A 21,532-nucleotide genomic window follows, 5' to 3' on the forward strand; every position below is an offset into this window, starting at 1 on the left:
CTGGCTCATCTTCTCCGAAGGCAGAACCCCATTAATTAACAGCACAGACTCACACCATAGCCAAGACGAGGGGGGAAAACCTCAGTCATGCACAGTCATGCACATGTGGGGGCTAAATGAGGACGAAGACCGGGCAGAGAGCAGGGTTCAAATCACCCCACCTGGCCAGGACAATCCCTGGGTGCTCCCTTGGGCCACTCGCCTGACCCACCTCGCAGGGCTGTTGTTGCGAGGATAACACGGGGAGAACCACGCGCGCCCCCGGGAGCTCCTTGGAGGAGAAAGCGGGCGATGAATGCAATGCATGAAATATATGAGAGGCGACCAGGTTTTGCAGGTGAGGGGCCCCCGCCAGCCTCCGCTTCCAACACCCGGCGCAACGACGCCGAAGTTTCCCCCCGGGCTCGGCTCGGGGAGCAGCGCTGCTCCCCCCCGGCTCCCCTTCGCCCTCCCGGCTCTCTCTGCCGCCCACTGGGGACCCCCCTCACCTGCCAAGTCCGGAGCGCCGGTGGAAGTTGCATGCATGCATGCAGGGCGCCGCGTTGCCATTGCATTGCACTGCACTCCATGCAACGCCTGCACGCATGCATTGCCTTGCACGCCCGCCAAGGGGTCTCCCCGCGGTCCGATGCGTCCCCTCCGGCGCGGATGCAGCATTGCAAAAATAAAAAACCCCCGACGCAGCCCTACCTAGGGGGCAGCCTCCGCCTCCGCCGCTCCGCCTCCGCGGGGATCCCCGGACTCCATCCTGCCGCCCGATCTCCGGGGGGCGCAGGCAGGCTGCGCGGGGTCTGCGCGGAAGAGCCCCTGCCCGCCCGGCCGCTGCGCTCATTCCATGGCCGGGAGAAGAGCGCTTCAAACAAAACGCCCGGCCCGCCAGGCCACACTGGGAAACGTAGTTCGCGCACCCCACGCGGGTGCGGAGCCCAAGGGCGAGGGGACTACGGATCCCGGCAGCCCCCGCGCCGGGGACGGAGGGGGAGAGGCCGGGTGCAGGGATGGAGGGACGGGTGGGCGAGCGAGTGAGTGAGTGGCAGCCGCCAAGCCTTGGCCGAGAGCCAGGAAGGGCCTCCCCGGAGGAGGAGGAGGAGGAGGAGGGAGGCGCAGAGCGGGAGGGAGGGAGGGAACCCCAGGGGTCATCTAGTGACGGCGCCCCAATCGAAAATTTGACTTTTTAAAAAAAAAATCTTTCAATTTTTTAATTTTTCCCGTGGCACACCAGGCAACATCTCGCGGCACACTAGTGTGCCGCGGAACAGTGGTTGGGAAACACTGCTCTAAAGCAGCTTATCTATCATATCCAAAAACTAGCAATGCAGCTAATTGCAATGATATAGGTTTGTCCCATTAACACTCTCACACAAATCTGACAGTGCATGCAGAAATACATACTAATGATCTCTTCAGGACAGGACAGGCAGGAAGAGATGCTTTGTGTAATAGAATTTCACCAGGCACCCAGACTTTGCTGCTATGTGGCAAGGACAACCTGCTACCACAATCTTCTCAAGCAAAATTTTGGTAAATTCAGCCTCTTTTACAGGGAGGGTACTTTATTGCTTGGTGGTTGAGGGCTGCTCCAATGAAAAGAGAGAACATTCCTTTTTCTTTGTGGGCTTGCTGCAGCAAAGCGTATTTCCTGGTACACAGAGGTGGCACTGCTAGAGCTGACTCTACCACCACAGTTCGCTGTCGTGCTAAAACAGAGTCTGCAAATCAGCTCAGAAAGCACACCCACAAGTGCGGTCAGATTTCATAAGTAATTTATACACAAGTGGATCTGAGGAAGGCTTTCATTCAGTGGACGAAACCTGGGTTTACAAAACCAAACCTTCCTCAACTCCATCATACCATAGTAGGCTATTGCTCACTTGAAGACAAAGCAGGCCATGTGGTTTCACTTCTGTGTGACTGCCTCATATGTTGCACTAAGAAATTATTTGGGTTTATTTGTTCCATTAGGACAAATTCCTGTTTACTCTACAATAAAAACAGGTGCTAGAGGTGCCATTTGCAATATCTCCACTTCTAGACTTTCTGAAACAGGAATCCTTCCCACTTAACAATCTGCAACTTACCCTGCAAAAAAGAAGGCTAGCCCTGTTTTTAAGGGTTTAACCTAAGCATCTTCATGTAAGGAATCTCAGATAACTAAGATTGGAAAAGGCCCAGGATTGTTGCTGCTAGAGTATTGGGCTAACTGGATTATTGGTATGGCTCCCTAAGAGGCAGTTCTTTATATTCTCATTATCAAGCAGTACAGGTGTAAATTAACATTGTGGTTTTGCTATTTTTTGGTGTTTTGTCGCTGCTCAGGAGGGTTGGGGAAAGCATTAACATGCAGCAGCTTGAACCAAGCATAATCGTGATGGAACATTACTTTATTTAACAGGTTTGACTTGCTTGGATATTTTTAGAACAAGGAATGAAAGGAAATAGAACTGCATTTCCTTCTGCTAATGGAAGCTGTCAAGGACCTGTTGGGAAGCAGATAAGAACGGAGAGGCAGACACACAGGTGGGTTCTCACCTGAGGACAAGGTTTCAACAACAGCTCTCTCCCTCTCTGTCTTTGGGGGGAGCCTTCTTCCACTTACCCGGTCTTGGACCCCTGCAACAGTGAGATTGGCGTGCCGCAGTGAAGATGTTAGCCGATGAATGCCATCACTAGTCTCCCCATTTCCATAGAAGCCAACAGCTATGCCAGCGCTGTGGGGAGACAAAATAGGAAAGAGTTTGAACATTTCAATCTATGCAGGCAGCTGCAAACTTATTCCTCATATTCTGAAGTTCTCCACAGGAAGAGAACAGTATACTCTGGGCTGTAAGAAAGGTTGCAACTGGATAATTATAATCCCCAAAAGAAAGAATAAGGGGGAAAACACTTCTTGTTTGCTTGCTTGCTTTAGCTCTGGATTCTAGCTAGAAGTGTAATATACAAAGCTGATGGCCCACTCACTACTGAGCATTAGTTTTAGGACAGGGAACATTTTACTGTTCCACCTGCTCTAGTGCTCCAGCACATTGCAGCTGACTCTGAGGCATCTCCAAGGGTGCAGATAGTTCATGTGGGATGGGGAGTAGTAGTAGTAGTAATAATAATAATAATAATTTTAATAATAATTTATTATTTATACCCCACCTATCTGGCTGGAGAAGCCTATTGAGTCTGTATGGACTGACTCACATTTCAGGGAAAGACAGGAAAGACAGGAAGCTGTGGCCAGGCTGCCTTTCAGGGAATGTTGCCCACCATTGCTGATGTCATTGAGGAAGTCCCGATAAACCAAAGCAACTCCAGATGACAGCTCAGAAACCACTTCTTTAAGAGAATAATACAGGAGGTGTGGGCTTTCTAGATTTCAAATCAAGGCTTCCAGGCTTTCTACCTTGAACTTTTGGCAGGTTACACATTCTATCCACCCAGTTGGTAGAAGAAACCACCTACCTAACACAGGATACCAGAAATCTTTCAGTTTAAAATGAGACAAGAAACCGCCCATTCCAAAAGAAAACCATCAGTGGCATCACATTTGCTTTTCATGCTCAACATTGAAGGATGACCAACGGGGGAAGTTATCTTCCTAAATCTATACAATGTACCATCCAGAATATTACAGTGGCAGGAGATCTGTACCTCAGAAGTTAGCAAAATGAATGGATATGCTTCTTTGTATCCAGAATACCCCTGGTGTTTCTTCTTTGTATCCAGAATACCCCTGGTGTTTCCCATAATGCTGATGGTGTTGCTACAAGCAGAGCAGCTATAGAAATCTGATTCAGTTTGCACACACCAATAATAATAATAATAATAATAATAATAATAATAATAATAATAATAATAATAATAATTTATTACTTATACCCCACCCATCTGGCTGGGTTTCCCCAGCCACTCTCGGCGGCTTCCAACAAGAGATTAAAAATACATTAAAACATCAGTCATTAAAAAACTTCCCTAAACAGGGCTGCCTTCAGATGTCTTCTAAACGTCAGATCGTTGTTTATTCCTTTGACATCTGGTGGGAGGGCGTTCCACAGGGCAGGTGCCACTACCAAGAAGGCCCTCTGCCTGGTTCCCTGTAACTTCACTTCTCGCAGTGAGGGAACTGCCAGAAGGCCCTCAGCGCTGGACCTCAGTGTCCGGGCCGAACGATGGGGATGGAGACTCCTTCAGGCCAAACTCATGGCTTAATATGAATGCACAAACACACAAGACTGCAGGCTCCCAGAGAGGCAGTTGCAGCCATTCTGCTCCTCCTCTAGTTCTGCCTTCCACACTGCTGGAAATATGTCCTGAACCCAGTGCATATGAATCATAGAATCATAGAATCATAGAGTTGGAATAGACCACAAGGGCCATCGAGTCCAACCCCCTGCCAAGCAGGAAACACCATCAGAGCACTCCTGACATATGGTTGTCAAACCTCTGCTTAAAGACCTCCAAAGAAGGAGACTCCACCACCATCTTCTCTCACAAGAACCAGCCCTCAACCCAAACCACCCTTTGATGTCACTTTTGGGTTTCCATCTTCTGAGGTCATGTGAGTAGCAACAGGGTTTTTCCCGCAGCAGTGCAACATTTCTGGAATACCTTCCACAAATGTTTGCCTGTGTTGCTTTCATTTAGGCATCAGATGATAAGGCTATAATTTTGGATTCTCAAGTGATTCACTGCTGTTTTAATTTTCCTAATTTGATAAATTGCAAATTATTCTTTGTAAAAAATAAATAACTATAGGCCATTTCAAATATCAATGTGGCATAGAAATATTGTAAATAGGAATGAAAGCTGTCAAGTTGAATTGACTCAGGACAGAGAAGTTACCCACAATTAATTAAAACATTTCTATACTGCATCCCATGTTGGGCCCTGAGGTGGTGTTCAACAATACTGAAATGTGTATCAAAACACCTAAAGGGTGAGCAGCAGACAGCAGGAACAGTCCTTAGGCTGCATATTTAGGATGGTGGAAGGTCTAAGAATATGCTAGGTTACCATCCTAGCAAATGGAGAAAAGCAAAAATCTGTCACCTGAGGTGACACAAGTCCAAGGGCTGAAATCGGTACAGATGGCCCTGTAAGATCGCAATCTCCTAACTTACCTTTCTCTAGCGAACAAAGGCACATATCTAGTGACCAGATAAGCTTTCATCTTTGTGTCAGACAAAAAGCGGATAATCCCCACTGATTGTAACTGATCCATTAAAAAAACAACACAGTTGTATGAATTAGACAGAGGTCAGCTGGAGGTAAAATAATGGGCCGCGTGGGGAGGAAAGCTGTCTTGCCATGTGAAAAGGCAAGGGACCCGATGAGATCATTTAATAAGATATGGCATCAACTGGGAGTTTGGAGGTGTGGCTTGTTTAAAAGACATAGTAGAACTGCATTCTGTAGAACAGTATCCGAAAGCAATACTTAAAATCACAATATTTCAAAAGTCATTATATCGTCATGCCAATATTGTTATTTAATGGTGATTTCTAAGCCCTTATTGAGGTCCAGCTACAAACAGTGAGGCTAACTTGGGACTGAAAAGAAACACTCAAATTTTATGCTATCATGTGTGGTTCAGGTATTTCTGCAGTCACCATGTTTCCTCTGAAAGCAGAGAAGGAAAGGTTCAGTAACTTCCAACAGCAGCAGCCAATAGTCCCACACACCATGACAGAGGGAAGAGATAGTCACTGTATATAATGCTGCTGCGGTAGATGGACCAATGGTTAAGTACAAGGCAGACTCCCATGTTCCTATGATGATGATAATAATAATAATAATAATAATAAGCCCTATATTCTAAACAAAATGCTTGTTTAACCTGGAGGTAGGCTGTATGAATTGTGTATTGATTTGTAATGATTTGTTGGGTCTCTGGACCGTAATAAAGATTGATTGATTGATTGATAATAATTTATTATTTATACCCTGCCCATCTGGCTGGGTTTCCCCAGCCACTTTGGGCGGCTTCAAACAGAATATTAAAATACAATAGTCTATTAAACATTAAAAACTTCCCTAAACAGGGCTGCCTTCAGATGTCTTCTAAAAGTCTGGTACAGTGGTTCTTAACCTGAAACAGTTCTTAACCTGAGGTACCACTTTAGCTAATGGGGCCTCCCACTGCCACTGTACCGCCACCACACGATTTCTGTTCTCATCCTGAAGCAAAGTTCTTAACCTGAGGTACTATCTCTGGGTTAGCGGAGTCTGTAATCTGAAGCGTCTGTAACCTGAAGTGTCTGTAACCCGAGGCACCACTGTAGCTGTTTTTCTCTTTGACACCTGGTGGGAGGACATTCCACAGGGCGGGTGCCACTACCGAGAAGGCCCTCTGTCTGGTTCCCTGTAACCTCACTTCTTGCAGGGAGGGAACCACCAGAAGGCCCTTGGAGCTGGACCTCAGGGTCCAGGCAGAATGATGGGGGTGGAAATGCTCCTTCAGGTATACCTGGACCGAGGCCGTTTAGGGCTTTAAAGGTCAGCACCAACACTTTGAATTGTGCTCGGAAACATACTGGGAGCCAATGTAGGTTTTTCAAGACTGGTGTTATGTGGTCTCGGCGGACGCTCCCAGTCACCATGTCAGGGTTGAATGTCCGGGTTGCTACAAAGTGAACCATGGTGGGGGCCATGGTGGAAAGGTGGCTGACAGGCACATGGTTCACCCCCGCCAACAGAAAAAGGTTACCCCTTCCCAATTAGTGAGTGGCTGCCATCTGCTCCTAGAGAAGAAGAAAAAAGCCTATCCACTGCCAGTGTTTTAAGAGACAGCAAAACCAAATCACCACACCTGACACCAGCTGTGGTTCAGACATAAATGGAAGGAACACTATGTGGGAATGGGGGATGGGAAACTCTCCATTGCATTTATCACTAAATTACTGTTGTATAAGGTGGAGTAAATTGTATATAGGCTTGTATATAGGCTTGGTTTCAAGAGCTGCCCCTCCCCTCAACCCAATTATGACCATGGGATGAAGCTAGATTTTCCATTTGGTGGAGGCAATTGAGGTTGTGGAAAAGCCCCCCATACCCTTCATTGACTAAATTTGACAGGCTTTTCACTGGTACTCATTACTGAATAAAAGCTGGGATTTTCAGAAATGAAAATTCCTGGAGGTCACATACAGCCCAGTGAGCACAAATTGCCTGTTGGATAAAAGAAGAGCAAAAGAGAACATGGTTGTATTCTGTTAACTATAATTTTGTGTTTAAGAACTTTGTTCTGAGCAGGACGTAGTAGCTATCGGGGGCGGAGCGGGGGGGGGGGGGAGTTAGGCTGAGAATGTGGCTGGATATGATTAACAAAGTTCCTTAAGAATCACTGAAATCTGGTGGGGGTTTTTCTGAATAAGGGAGTGGATATCAAAAACACGGAAGCAAAGTTGTATGCATACAGGAGATGCTGTGTGTGGCCACTCAAATGACCTGTTCCCCTTATTTAGCACTAAAGTGAGGCTTCAAAATAAGGGCCCAGCAATTAATATATACATAGCCCCTCCTCCCTTTCCTAAGAAGAGACCCACCATCCACAAAAGTCTCATCTTTACAAGTTAATATTGCAGTGGCAGCAAGACATCTTTAATTAAAGGGACTTTACAAGCTGAATCCTTAAAAAAAAGAACCTTTGTTACTCCTGGGGACGAGTTAATATTCCCATCTAATTACCACCTTATTCTTCAACATTTGGGAGAAAATGCTATTTCTGGTAGAGCTGTAAAAGCCATATTTCAACATCTGTTTGCATGTTATTTCTGCTAAATGCAGTTGTTCAAGACATTTCCCAACGATCAGAACCAATCTGTCTGGAATTTCCTGGACATATCCAGAATCCTGCAGCTGCAAGCAGCGTTCGTATGGAAATCGGCTAAATATTCGGAGGTATGGCAGTCCATGCTGGCAGTGTTGTTTTTGCTGATTCTCCTCAGAAATAGCTCAAAAATGTCCTATTTTGGCAAAAAAGCTTAACAACTTTGGCCAAAACTACAAAAAGCTCAACAAACTTTCCACTATTTCCAAAGATCACAAACAAAGCACACCTCAGAAAATCTACAGCGTCCATAGGTACATTAAAAGTGACAAATGTGTTTTTGGAGAATTGGAATCAGAATTGGAAGTTGCCCTGGAATTCCCTCCTCAATTCTTGATCTACCAAGCAAGACATCTGCAGCATTCCTGAGTCCACCCAGGCTCTTCTTTAATACCTCCAGCAAAGGAGACACCAGCTCCTGAGGCAGTCCTGTTCCACAGTCAAACAGTTCTTACCACTAGGATGTCTATCCAAATGTTTAGCTGAAATCTGCTTCACTGCCATTTCTACTCATTAGTTCTAATCCTGCCTATGCATGGCAGCTGCAAGATCACCTGCAGCCCAGACACATCCCACAAAAGACAACAGAGTGCCTTGGTGGCTGCACCCCAAGTATCTGATGGCTACCTATGAGAAACCCTAGATTAGAGCCATGGTTAGGAACACTCTCCTAAGAGACCAAAAACAAGAATCCTCAAATCACAGTGCTTAAATAAAATTTGCTATAACCACTTTCTCTTCAACATATGTGGGATTGTTGTTGTTGTTTAGTCGTGTCCGACTCTTCGTGACCCCATGGACCAGAGCACGCCAGGCACTCCTGTCTTCCACTGCCTCCCACAGTTTGGTCAAACTCATGCTGGTAGCTTCGAGAACACTGTCCAACCATCTCATCCTCTGTCGTCCCCTTCTCCTTGTGCCCTCCATCTTTCCCAACATCAGGGTCTTTTCCAGGGAGTCTTCTCTTCTCATGAGGTGGCCAAAGTATTGGAGCCTCAGCTTCACAATCTGTCCTTCCAGTGAGCACTCAGGGCTGATTTCCTTAAGTATGGATCGGTTTGATCTTCTTGCAGTCCATGGGACTCTCAAGAGTCTCCTCCAGCACCAGAATTCAATAGCATCAATTCTTCGGCGATCAGCCTTCTTTATGGTCCAGCTCTCACTTCCATACATCACTACTGGGAAAACCACAGCTTTAACTATACGGACCTTTGTTGGCAAGGTGATGTCTCTGCTTTTTAAGATGCTGTCTAGATTTGTCATATGCGGGATTAAAAGTCTGCAAATGCAATGCTTGATGGTAGATTGAGGAAAGGGACTAGAGGATAACCCAAAATAACATTCAGAATGGGCAAGAGTAAAGGCAAAAGTTAATTGTGCTATTCAAAGCTGAAATGTTTTGCCCTCTCCAGAGACCCTGACTCTCTCATGCACCAAGGTGCTGCAGATCTGTTGGTCACACAGCAATGGGTTGGTTGCCAAGAAAGGTCCGGTAAAAGGGCTAGAAATACCACTGTTTAAAAGACTGGCAGTGAATTTTTCTAATTGCTCAAGGTGCCAAGAGATCAGAAACAGCTACAAGGACCATTGGCTGAAGTTTTCCCTTTGTAAACTGCTGATCAGTCTTTTGATAAATGCAATTTAAAATGCAGAGAGGCATCAAAATAGCTCTGTGGATGGACAGAGGTCACCCCTGTGTGCTGCAATATAGTTTGAAAGCAAATCTATCTCAAGCTTTGATGCAGAAAGAGCAGAACTTCTGCCCTGTTCACTTTAGAAAAATGCTCCATGAAACATACCTGTCTGTGGGCAAATAAGCTTATTATTACTAATGCTACCAGAATAACCAATTTGTACCGATCATCATCCCCACTCAAGAGCAGAGAGGTGAGGAGCCCCATTCCCTTTACTGTCTGCCTTGTTCTAAATCTCAGGTGGTGAACAAACCTGCTTGCTTGCACTTCCAGCTTTTGCCATTCAAACCCAAGCAAATAAACTCTCCAAGGAATCCAGGGTTTTTTTTTAAAAATTGTGTGAATTCCATTTTTTAAAATGGGGGTAAGAAGAGTAGCTTACTAGCTGTGCTTAGCACAAAACTAGCAAACAACAAAAGTTTTACACAAAAATCAAGTTGGGAGAAGACAATAAGGATAAGGCATTTGAAGGATATTTCAGATATTCCTGAAGGTTAGAAAAACAACAAAGACAAAATGCCAGCTTGACACTGCAGAACTACATGTTTGTTTCTATTCTAAGGACAATATGACCTTGAATGGGGGATTACCTCCACATGCTACTCTCAGAGGAAAGCATTACAATCACTCTTGCAGTTTTTAGTATGCTCTGTGCATGCAGATAACTGATAATCAAGTTAGCACTTGGTGGAAACAATTTCCTCCTGTAAAGATGGGCCCATTCAGCTGGCCTGCCCCCACTGATGGATCCTGGTGGATTCCTGATTTTCTGGGGGATGTGTTGTAGGATCAGTTTCATTTTACATACTCTGATGATGTGGATTTCTAAGCAATATACAAAGATAAGGTAGGCCTTGCCCAGAGCTTTATGATCTAACAGACACAATGCTAAGCCAACAGTTTCACCACAGATCTACACTGACGTAAGCAGCCCAATGAGCCTGGATCAGGAAGAGACCAAAAGTTTATTTACACTTACTATGGCGCCTGCTAGGGAAGAGAATATTATCTTGAATCATAGACTGGTGAAGGCTATGTTTGAAAAGCTACAACTTTGGGTAGCTGGCTGGGTAAATGTGGCAGCAGTGGCAGAATGAGAAGGCAACTTTATCTCTGCCTTTGTCAGATTAGTTCTGTTTGCCCTTCTGTTGGTTTGGAGGAGGGGGAGGACTTACCTGCAGACCAGAGTTGCAATGATGACACACCAAGCTGTACAGCAGCAATCTGCATTCAGCTGTTCTTCAGTTTTCCGATGGCGACAACATAACCAGAAGGAATAGAAAAGGAGGAAGAGGAGATCCAGAGCAAGGCAGGACAGAGCAACACCACCCAGCAGCAAGAGGGCCTGAGGAAGAGAGAGAAAAAAACAGTTAACCGAGAGGCATTTCCATAGCAGGAATATACAAAATCACCTCTGTGGCCCAATTGCTGTGATCTCCACAAGTACTATTGCTCACAAAATCTTGAGAGGCCAGCAAATAAGGAATTCCCTTTTAAAATCCAGATTGAGTCACGGGGGAGTTTACCTGGACTGTATTTTAAGTGAGGGCTACTTCACGTTTACAGCTTATATCTTTGGATCACTGATTAGCACTGGTATGTTTAAAAGGGGGCATATTTCTGAAGTATGGAGGGCTGAAGGCCACAAACATTGGCTACCACATGAGCGAAGGCTCCTGTCATATGAAAGGGGCTCTTAAACTAAGGTTACCAGACTTTTTTCAATGAATCTGGGGACACTTTTCAACTTCAATGGATTTTGTATGGGGACTGGTGTGTAAATCCGGGGACTGTCCCCGGGAAACGGGGACATCTGGTAACCTTATCTTAAAGCCACTCCTCCTCAGTATGAATAGATGGGGCTTTTGTAAAGTCCTTCATTAATGTGCAGTTTCAAACTGAAAGCTAAGCCTGTGAGAAAACATTTTTCTTCATACATTTTATTGCACAGTCATAATTTAGGCTGATGGTTAAGTACACTGGTAGCATAAACTGTGGCCACAGAATTCACAGCGCAGCCAAATGCATCTCTAAACCTCCAAATCTGGGAAGAATGCGTGTAAGTTAGACTTCTTTGCTTTTCTCAGACTGCATGCATGTAGACAACTGAAAAAGCATAGTAAGAGGAGTGCCATCATGGTAGAAGATAAAGGGCTATTCTGGGGGCTACAGGGGGAATTTGGGGAGCCTACCCCTCCCAGACCTATCTTTATTAGCTCTATGCCAAAGTGATGCTTTTAAGAAGTTAGAGATCTTTCCCATAACCCTTTTAAATCATCATAGTGTTCTTCCCCTCCACCCAAATTACTTCCCTTTTCTCCTCTTTTTCATTTCCCCCTACTTCTAAATTACCATGCCTTCTTTCTAGATTTGCTACAAGGATTATTTAAGACAAGCTGATCAATTGCATTACATCATGAATGGGATAGCTCTGGTTATGTGACATCACTGAGGGCAAAACAGAGCCAACTGAGAAAACGGGCCATGCTGGAGTAGTTTCTGCAAAGTCCTAACCCCCACACTGCAGCATCTCATTTCCAGTGCAGGAGAAGTGCGAATCACCATTTGCTGGGTGAAATGGCAAGCAATGATTGGCTGCAAGCCAGGGAAGGAGGTAAGGCATGAGATTGGGGTTGCTTTAAGGCTTTTTCAGGTAGTACCAAACCACAGTTTGGTATTACATCTATACCAACTCAGTATGAGGAACTCAGATGTCATTCTAGCATGACTTATTCAAATTCATTCATTTTCTGCAATTTAAACACACACACACACAAATACTTGAACCAATTGCTTTTTGGACACAAATCTGGAGGTTACTGACTGTAAAATGACATTGAATTGCAAGTCCTGGAATGGAGCCCAAGAGATTTGTGCCAACACAGTAATGTTAGTAACCTTCACTCCACAGACAAATCTGTCCCAGAAATGTGCAATAGAAGGGATTTTATTTTTAATCAGTTGCGTCTCTTTTGCCCTTCCTGTCCTCTTGCAATCCTGATAAAATTACAGAAAGTATGAATTTTTAACAATAAAAACTCTCCCTTAGCCTTGGAAATGACATTAAAAATACTACAATTAAATGAAAAGTTAGTCCTAAAAACAGGTTGACTGCCACTATACAATTGAAATACCACAAAAACACTTGCCGAAAAGAAAGCACACACATTTGTAAATCTCCTTGCTGGGAAACTGAGCAACACCAAAGCTTTCAGCTAAGCAAATACCACTGCTTGCAGAATGACAGGTTGCCTCCTACACTAGATGCCACTCATGTAGCAAAGGAGTTGTCCCAGGATTTCAGAATACAACTAGTTTGGAACAACCTTACCTAAGCTGGTGCCCTCTGGATGCTGTTGGATTCCAATTTCCATCAGCCCCAGTTATCATGACCAAGGTGTACTGAGGATCGGATCTGAAGTCCAACATGCAGGCTACCCCTGGCCCACTCAGACCACGAGCAGCACCCCAGTGTCTTCAAGCAGAGGGAGGATTCTCCCATTTGTGGTCCATTTACCTGGTGATCCCAGGGACTACAGCTGCAACCCCCTGCATACAAAGCATATACCCTAATACTGAACTACAGTTCTGCCTCAAGGAGGAGTAAAAATGATAAATTCTCAAATCAAACCTTTTGTTTGTTGCTCCTGCTTCTCATTTCAATGCAGCACTGCTCAAAGTTATATTTAAAAACAAAACAAGCTGAAGTTGTGCTAAGGCATTTATTATAGAACCTGTGGTCTGCAATAATCATTTTGCAGCAAACTCATCTAAAATAGCATGCTACTACAAGTTCTCTCTTAACCATGGTTAAGACAGCAGCATTGAGCTGCAGGACTGTGAAAGATTTGAGAGAATTCCCTCCTTTCACAAAAGAAAAGAAAAAACCCTCAAATGATCCCTACCACAGAAGTCTGCATGCACATACACTCTTAGGAGCTTACTGGAGTTTCCGCTGTATCATGCCAAAGGGTGACATCATCTGCTCCTTGCTCCTTTGCAGCCATTCTCAGAGGTGTATTAAAAGGACCAGGGGACGGTGAAATGCTTTTAGAGTTCTACATGCCACATTTACCCTTTGAAGGCAGTGAAGGGCGTTTTATGCTGCCAAAGTGAATGGTAATTCTTTGTAAGATGCACATAGGCCAGGCATAGGCAAACTCCGGCTACAATTCCCATCAGTCCCAATTGTAGTTTGGGACTACAATTCCCATCATCCCTAGCTAACAGGACCAGTGATGATGGGAACTGTAGTCCCAAACATCTGGAGGGCCGGAGTTTGCCTATGCCTGACATAGGCATTCACAAATATCAGACCTCTCCACAAACCCAGTCAAACACTGAAGAGCAATGTAGCATGTGGGCAGGCAACCACAACCTGGGTAGTCTAGGAGCTGGCGCACTGAACAAGGTGGGGAGACCCAGGTTCAAAACACCACTTGGTCACAAAGCTTGATTGGTGATCTACCCCATAGGATTGCTGCAAAGGTAAAAGGGAGGAAGCATACACACATGCCCTGAACCCACTGGAGGAAGGGTGGAACAAAAATACTGTTAATTGCTATTATTATTTAACAACTTCCTACATAAAATGGTTTCAGAATTGGACCGAGAGAGCTTTCCCCATAGTTGAGATGCTGGTATCTTAGCAACCTCCAAGGAGGGGTCACAGGTACCCGATTCTTTCATCACTACCCTAATTTCAAGTATGAACCACTCATGAGTTGTACATAGACTCCTGCAGGGAAGTTGTTCTTTTCCATTTTATCAGTATACTTGCTGAAAGCTTCTCTGCAGAACAATGATTTAGAAAAGGATAATCTCTCCCGCTCTCCAAATGCAGTTTGTACTGACACATCCCCACAGACTAAATCTTTATTAAATGAAGCTTAGCTCAAATTTGGCAGGCTGTCAACTGAGCATGCTCACTGAAAAGACAGATTTCCTCACAGAAGCTGCTGCAAGTCCAACAAAATGGATGCTTCAGTTGTTTTGCATTAACTGTGTCTAAGGCTGCTAACCTGTAAGGTAGGAAATGCAGAGTTCAGCAACAGCTTGTTTACATCACTCTTTGAAGCAGTAAAGCCTCCAATAGATGATCAAGAACCACAAAGATTACCTTATCAGCCTCAAAAGAAATTACTCTCAAGCAGATAGAAAACAGAAGGTGTCCCAATGGCATGTTTACATAACATGGGTATGAAAAAACAACATACATCTGCTATCAGAATTTGCAATCAATGGGATTGGATTGTGGTGTATCACAGCCATCTATGCATCATGAAGCATTACACTGCACAGTGTAAGGAAAGATCTGGCGCATCTCCAGATTCAGAGGGGTGGCGGGGGGGGGGGGAGAGAGAGAAATATTCCTCTACCAAAAAGCTTTGAAAATTCCCTCTGCAACAAGTATTCTGGGATCGAACTGGGAACCTTGAGCCTAAGTCTTAGTCTAGTGAGGTAACTAGGGAAAGGCATGGGGGAGGGAGAGGTATCCTTTTTCTTTTCATGTATCTGATATGTCCCTGCAAAATACGAGTTTTAACTGTACCAGGACACAAATAAAACAGGCCTCATTTTCTTTTTTTCCAGTGGATGCCTTCAATCTCCAACAACTCAGTTGTCCTCAACATTCTTTTGGCCCTTGAAGTCGCTGATCACAAGTCCTTGCTAAGCTACACAATTCTCTTTTAATTTATAAATTAATATACTTCTGCAGACCTGTGTCCTCAAGTACATAGTAACTCAGCAAATTTTTGTGGTTTCATTTGAAATCCATCTGTTATAGTTGAAATGAAATTGTCAGAGATATTCATTTTAGTGTTTTTAGAACTTTTCTAATCAAAATGTCAGAAGTACTGTAGTTAAGAGTTGTACGGGTCTTCAAGTTAGTGGCCTGCAGATGTTTCTAGCTGGTATTTGTTCCCAAGTAAATGAACCAATACTGCAATAGAATAATGAACTGATACTAGTACATTAAGTCAATACATTCACGCACCAGACTCAAATGAATCTTCATCAGTGGCATCCACTGTACTGAAAATAATCACAGGATAATTCACTGACATGCTAGCCTGCATTTCCTCCTGCTATATCCAACTAAAGCATCAAATATAATTGGCCATTTTCTTCATGGCAACCAAATTCAGTTGGAGCAGGTATGAGGAGCAGCAAGCACTCCCAGAAAAGGAAAGGTTGGTGTGTTGCACATTGTTCATGTGAATAAAGTGCATTCAATGTTGAGGATAGATTCTTGTTTCTGTTGCCTCATATTATTTCTTTTGACTCAAAGTCCTAAACTTGGCAACTCTTGCCTTCAGCAAGATGTTCTTTTTCTGTCTTTCCTTGTAGCCTAAATGTCACTACAATGAATACTTCGACCCATAATGAGGTCTCTCACCTTTATAAAGAGCAACCAACAATGACCCCAGCAAGGGAGGTAACTCCATCCATGTCCCCAGCTCCCACCTGTGGACACAGTATTCAGATTCTTAGCTCAATTACTGCCAAAGACTTTATTCTAAACATCACTACAATGACCAAACATGATCAGGTTGCAGGTTACATGGTTCTGAAGTTTACAGCACAGTTCTAAGGTACATGGCTAGGCATAAGCTAAGATGCTGTCTCACCACTTGACTGGTCCCTGAGCTTTGTTTAAATGCCTTAAACAAAGCAAGTAAATAAATGTGTGCGCCCGCACACACACAAATATTGACCAACTGGTTAATATTTCAATCAACTCTAACCATTTCCAGCATCTAGATATGAGTGAATGTCAACAAAACATAGGCTTGAGTGACATGTTCCCTACTTAAAGCCTGTTTTTGTTACTACTTATTTATGGAAAGATTTAAAAAAATTAAAATTCATTAACATCCTGAGTGCATAGATGTGAATTGAGGTTCTTCAAAATACAGGGAACCTTTTAAGATAGCTACTGCCGCTCCCATCAGATGAACAGCTGGCATTACTAAAATGCCAGGGGTGGGAATGCATTATCTAAATAGGCATTTGTTTTTCCAAAGCCCACAGGGCACAACAATATGAAATTACTGGAAATTTATGTTAAAAATAAATTGCTGGGGAAATCGAAAAGGAAACAATCCGATATATGGGGGAGGGGGGGTGCTATGTGAGAACTGGAAGAACATGTCAGTGGAAAGCTATCAAGCAAGAATATAGATTTCCTGTTAAACGTGAAAACAACAGATGATCCTCAGGGTCCCTTCCAACCCTACAACTCTTATGATTTTATGCCAGGAGAGGGAGAATTCAATTTGGGGAGAAGCAGCTATGTTAGACTTGCAAGGACAGTGAAGCAAACAGGGATCTGAATCTAGGTTGCCCAGCTCCAAGCGCAGCAGAACCACACTGGTTTTCACATCAGCAGATGCTGGCTCTTAAAAGATCTAATGTGCTTTTTATAAACAGTGAGATGAGCTAATCTGCTGGAATATTACCAGGAGCAGCTGAAATAAGTGGCTTGAATATTTTAAACGCTCAAAGAAGAATTAAAAACAGAAGAAAGCAGTAGATTAAAAAAAAAAAAACCAGCTCAAAGGGATGCTCCAGTCTACAACCTGACGTTGTGTCACATCTAATGTCCTCAGGCTGCCCTAACCGCTACAATTGATTTGGGTGGTGGAAATCTCTCTCTTTAATGTCCATGTTTTCCAAACAGGCTTTAGTACTCAGTCAACCTGGGAGCTCCCTCTTTGTATCACCAACTGCACTGACTGTTGCAAGGACTGTAACATGCCCTTAGCAGCACAGAGACAAAATATTCAGTTGTATTGTGACAAATTCCAGAAGAAGCAGCCATGTTAGTCTGTGGCAACAATACAGCCTCTGAAGTGCTGCAGTGCTTTAGAAGCTAATTGGTTTGCTGTAGCCTGAGTGTTTAGCAAGCAACAGCCTACTCTTTATTTTAACCAAGCCACAAGCACAAGAAGAATCCCATTTGAGTGTTCTGAAGATGGATTGGTTTGCTAGATTGAAAAGAATTTTAAAGAGGAAGTATTCATGTGTAACCACTGGAAAATGACATATGAAAATGATTGTGTGGGGGACAACTGCCAAATAAGAGGGCCGTTTCATATATTAACTGCTTTAGACTAGAACCTATTCTTTTGGCAGGGCTCATTTCAGAAATCTAAACAAGAGACTCCATTACAAGGATGGATTGGGACCCACAACTGGGCTAAGCCCCAAGTTAAGATCAGCAGCCCTAGCACAACCCATTTTCCTTTTCAGAAGAGAAAAAAATGCAGACTAACACAGGGAGAAAATCAGAAGTGGGTGCTGTGTTGCAGGTTGGATATACTGGAATATGGAGAACACACACAACAGAGAAATGAATTCAGCCTGAAAACTATTGTAATTATGAGTCTAATTGTTAGAGGATAAACTATTATTCATTCATTCAATTTTTTACCTGCCATTCACCATCAGGTCCCAGGGAGTCACAACCATTCAAAATTCAACATTAAAAACAGATTAAACAAATTATAGTGGCAGGAATAGGGTGGGTCTCAGGTGTCCAAGACCAGGGTAAAGAGGTGTGCCTTCAGCAAACATTGGAAACAATAATGAAGGTGCCAGACACACTTCTGTGGGGAGGGAATTCCCAAATGATTTTGCTATTTTGGGATACTCAACTGGGAATGGGAATACTCCCTTAAGTGGATTCATAGGTGGCATCAACCTCCACCAAGGCTAATCGGTATAGTGACAAACAAAAGTTTTCAGCGTTGGAGGGGATGGGGCATAAAGAGTTCTTTATAAACATGCCTTGGGAGTGCCCTAAGATTCTTTATAATGGGAGATGATTTTCAGAGAAATTAATGCTGCCACCGACCGAACTTAATACGCACTCCTGCAACTGGCACTTCAAAACCTTTGGAAGGGTGAAAATTAAGATTTAATACATGAAATATTGATTTCTATTGCTGCTAGCAACATGAATTGAAGTTGCAAAAAGTTGGAAGATAGCTGACAATCATTTCAGTTGTAGATCCACAGGAATATGGCTATGGTGAAAAAATGTACCTTCAGTATAAGACTTTGTAAACTGCTTTCAGGTTGTTGTTTTTAATAATCAATTGGTATATAAATAATGGAGCCCAAACATAAACAGAACCTACACATATCTAATGCTTTCTTGAAACTCTGGGGCCATAGCTAATGTTTTGTCATACTTCTTTCTTTTTCAAATGATGTTGTAACTAGGTATACATCCATTTTTGGGTGCATGTGGAAGAGATCTATTGGTTACCTAGTTAATTGCCTTGTCATTTTGGTAATCAATAAAATACAGGTTTTTTTAAAAAAACAAACCTGCAAGCAGCCCCAGCCAGGGTGGTCAATAGTAAAGGATGATGGGAGTTGTGGTGTATCTAGAGGGCCACAGCTTCTTCAGCTCTGAACTATACGCAAACTGAAGCTGAAAGCTGAATGCACTGAATTTTAAAATAAACTATTTCAAATTAAGAGCATATCTCTAACGTGATCAAAAGCCAAGTTCCTTCAAGCATTCACCCCAAAAGCAATGACTGCATATATTGCTGTCTCTTTCCATAAATATCCCCTTTTCTGGCTGTTCCCTCGGCATTTCTTAAAAAGAAACATTTGCTTAATGCTGTGTATGTGTGCATCCTTTGAATTTAATAGGGTGCATATGGATTCTTTACATGTGGAGTTGTGTGTCCATATACAAAGAGAGAGAAAATTGTTCCTGAAAGCAGCCTGGTTGCTGTTGCTGTTTTACTGGTGTCCTTGATTCCAAGTTCATTTCTACCACCATGAACACCAAATACTATTCATCTTCCTTCAACATTAAAGGAACTAACATTCAAATTAAAATCGACAACATACAGGAAACAGATAAAAACCACCCAAGACCTACAACAATTATAGCTGAAGACTGCATTTCTGAACCACTGAGACTCAAACCACTTTCCTCAGTACTGCAGGACCTGACAGGGGCAGCCACTCAGCTAAGAGACCTTGTTCAGAAACCTTTATAAATATTTTCAAAAAGAAATTACCAGTAACTTCTAGCTTGCTTTAAGGGATTGTGTGCATTGTCATGTTTCAAGCTGACAATACGAAGTGTAGGTGGCTTGCTGTAATCAAAATGGAAGTAAACATTTTACTGTGAAGAATATTCTGAAAATGGTAACAATGCATAGGTGGGTCCCATCTAAGATACAGGGACTTGGAAGGATACTGTTATGTGGCTCTTGGAGGGATGTGGGATTTTTTTATCCAGGTTATCATTTGCCACAGACGATATCTATGTTGCATGGGCTGCTAGAAAGAATAGGCTGAGTTAAACAACTGCAGCATTCTCTGAATGATAAAGAAGCAAAACTCTGAAGCCACAGTAAGTGTGATGGTCCCTAGTTCAATCCTTGGCATCTCTGGGTAGGAATGGCAAAGACTCCTGTCTGAAACAGTGCAGAGCCCATATAGCAGACAATACTGAGCTGGATGGAGAAATAATCTGACCTGATTCCTTGATTATTTATCCTGGGAACACATTAACACCCGGGGAACATCGGAACAACTGCAATAGCTAGCAGCTTTTTGAAAAGCGAAACTTGTTTTATTTCTAAGAATAACCACCAGCACATGAATCATTTTCCACATTTAAAGAATGGCAAAGCTGCTTCCTATACTATTTGGAAACTATGTGGAAAAACAGCTGCACCCAAAATTGGCTTTCCACAACAAAGAATCCGACAGTTCATATATTTAAATCCCACCTTTCAAACCAAACAGGAAGCTTAAAGCAGATAACAATCTAAAACCTATAAGTTGAGGGGAATCTAAACAATCTAAAACCTATAAGTTGAGGGGAATCTAAGTTGACTGGTTAATGTGCATAACAACTGGCCATTGTGCACATTCACCAAGTTTCATGGCGAATGTGCACATAATCCATCCATGAAGAGAGAACTGTACCCCAGTCAATATACATAATCTCCCACAGACCTCGATAACTGTGCATATATCAGCTAAATTTCATATATTCTCTTATCATTATGCATAATCCCCAACAGGCTCTGAGAAATGTGTGTATCTCAACTGAAATTTGTACATCCACCAGGTAATATGCACATTCTTCTATTAGTATGCGGTCTCAGTTGTTTCTGCTGTAAGTTGAGCAGCTCAATTCTGATGGGAATTCCTCCATTGAGTTTTACAGAATCATAGAACTGTAGAGTTGGAAGGGACCTCAAGGGTCATCTAGTTCAACCCCCTGCAATGTAGGAATCTCAACTAAAGCACCCATGACAGATGACCATCCACCCTCTGCTTAAAAACCTCCAAGGAAGAATCTACCACCTTCCAAGGAGGTCTGTTCTACTGTCAAACAAGTTCTTCCTAACGTTCAGTCACAATCTCCTTTCTTGTAACTTGAAACCATTGTTTCAGGTCCTAACCAATCCTTATAGAGGCAAAACTAGTTTGCTAGACAGCTATTTAAATGATGTGAAATGGCAAAAACTCGCTTTAAGTTCAAGGAAATCACTGGATTTTTTTTAAAAACAAACAAACAACCACTTCCATGTACAATACTATTGGACCAACATGAACTAGAGCTTCCCAAAACAGGCAAATCAGACATCTTCACTCAAGACTAGCAGAACAATATATGGAGACCTGAGATAAAAAGTTCTGGATCTGTGAAGTGAGAAATCCACTTGAAGATGCCAACGCTTTTATTTTGAGGTACAGACTATTTTAGAAGAGGTGAGCACTTGGGGCAAAAGCTTAGCTCCATTCCTCCAAGAGGAAAAGGGTGTCAACAAAAACTGTTTATGCTTCAATCTTGTAAGACAAGTCATCTTAGATTTATTCTCTATTACCACACTTGCAAGTGGCTGATGAATTTCACAGTTGCACAGCAACATGAAAACCTAATGAGGCGAGAGGTTGACTGTCACAGAAAGCTCAGTGCTCCATCCCTCCTTCACTCAAGGTCTGTCAGTGGAGAAAAACAGACACTGAAATGGCT

At 43.1% G+C, this 21,532-nt stretch overlaps 1 protein-coding gene across 2 annotated transcripts in view; it reads right to left on the bottom strand.

Moving 5' to 3' along the window:
- Positions 1-21,532, bottom strand: part of TTYH3 (tweety family member 3) — an 87,346-nt gene that overhangs the window by 41,886 nt on the left and 23,928 nt on the right. For both annotated transcript variants that reach the window (XM_028706429.2, XM_028706430.2), the window contains exons 2-3: positions 10,683-10,852; positions 2,597-2,708 (exon numbers count right to left, since the gene is read on the bottom strand). In XM_028706429.2, coding sequence (XP_028562262.2) covers positions 2,597-2,708; positions 10,683-10,852 — 282 coding nt within the window. The remainder of the gene's footprint in view (positions 1-2,596; positions 2,709-10,682; positions 10,853-21,532) is intronic.

Source organism: Podarcis muralis, chromosome 14 (genome assembly GCF_964188315.1).
Source record: "Podarcis muralis chromosome 14, rPodMur119.hap1.1, whole genome shotgun sequence".
NCBI classification, from domain to species: Eukaryota; Metazoa; Chordata; class Lepidosauria; order Squamata; family Lacertidae; genus Podarcis; species Podarcis muralis.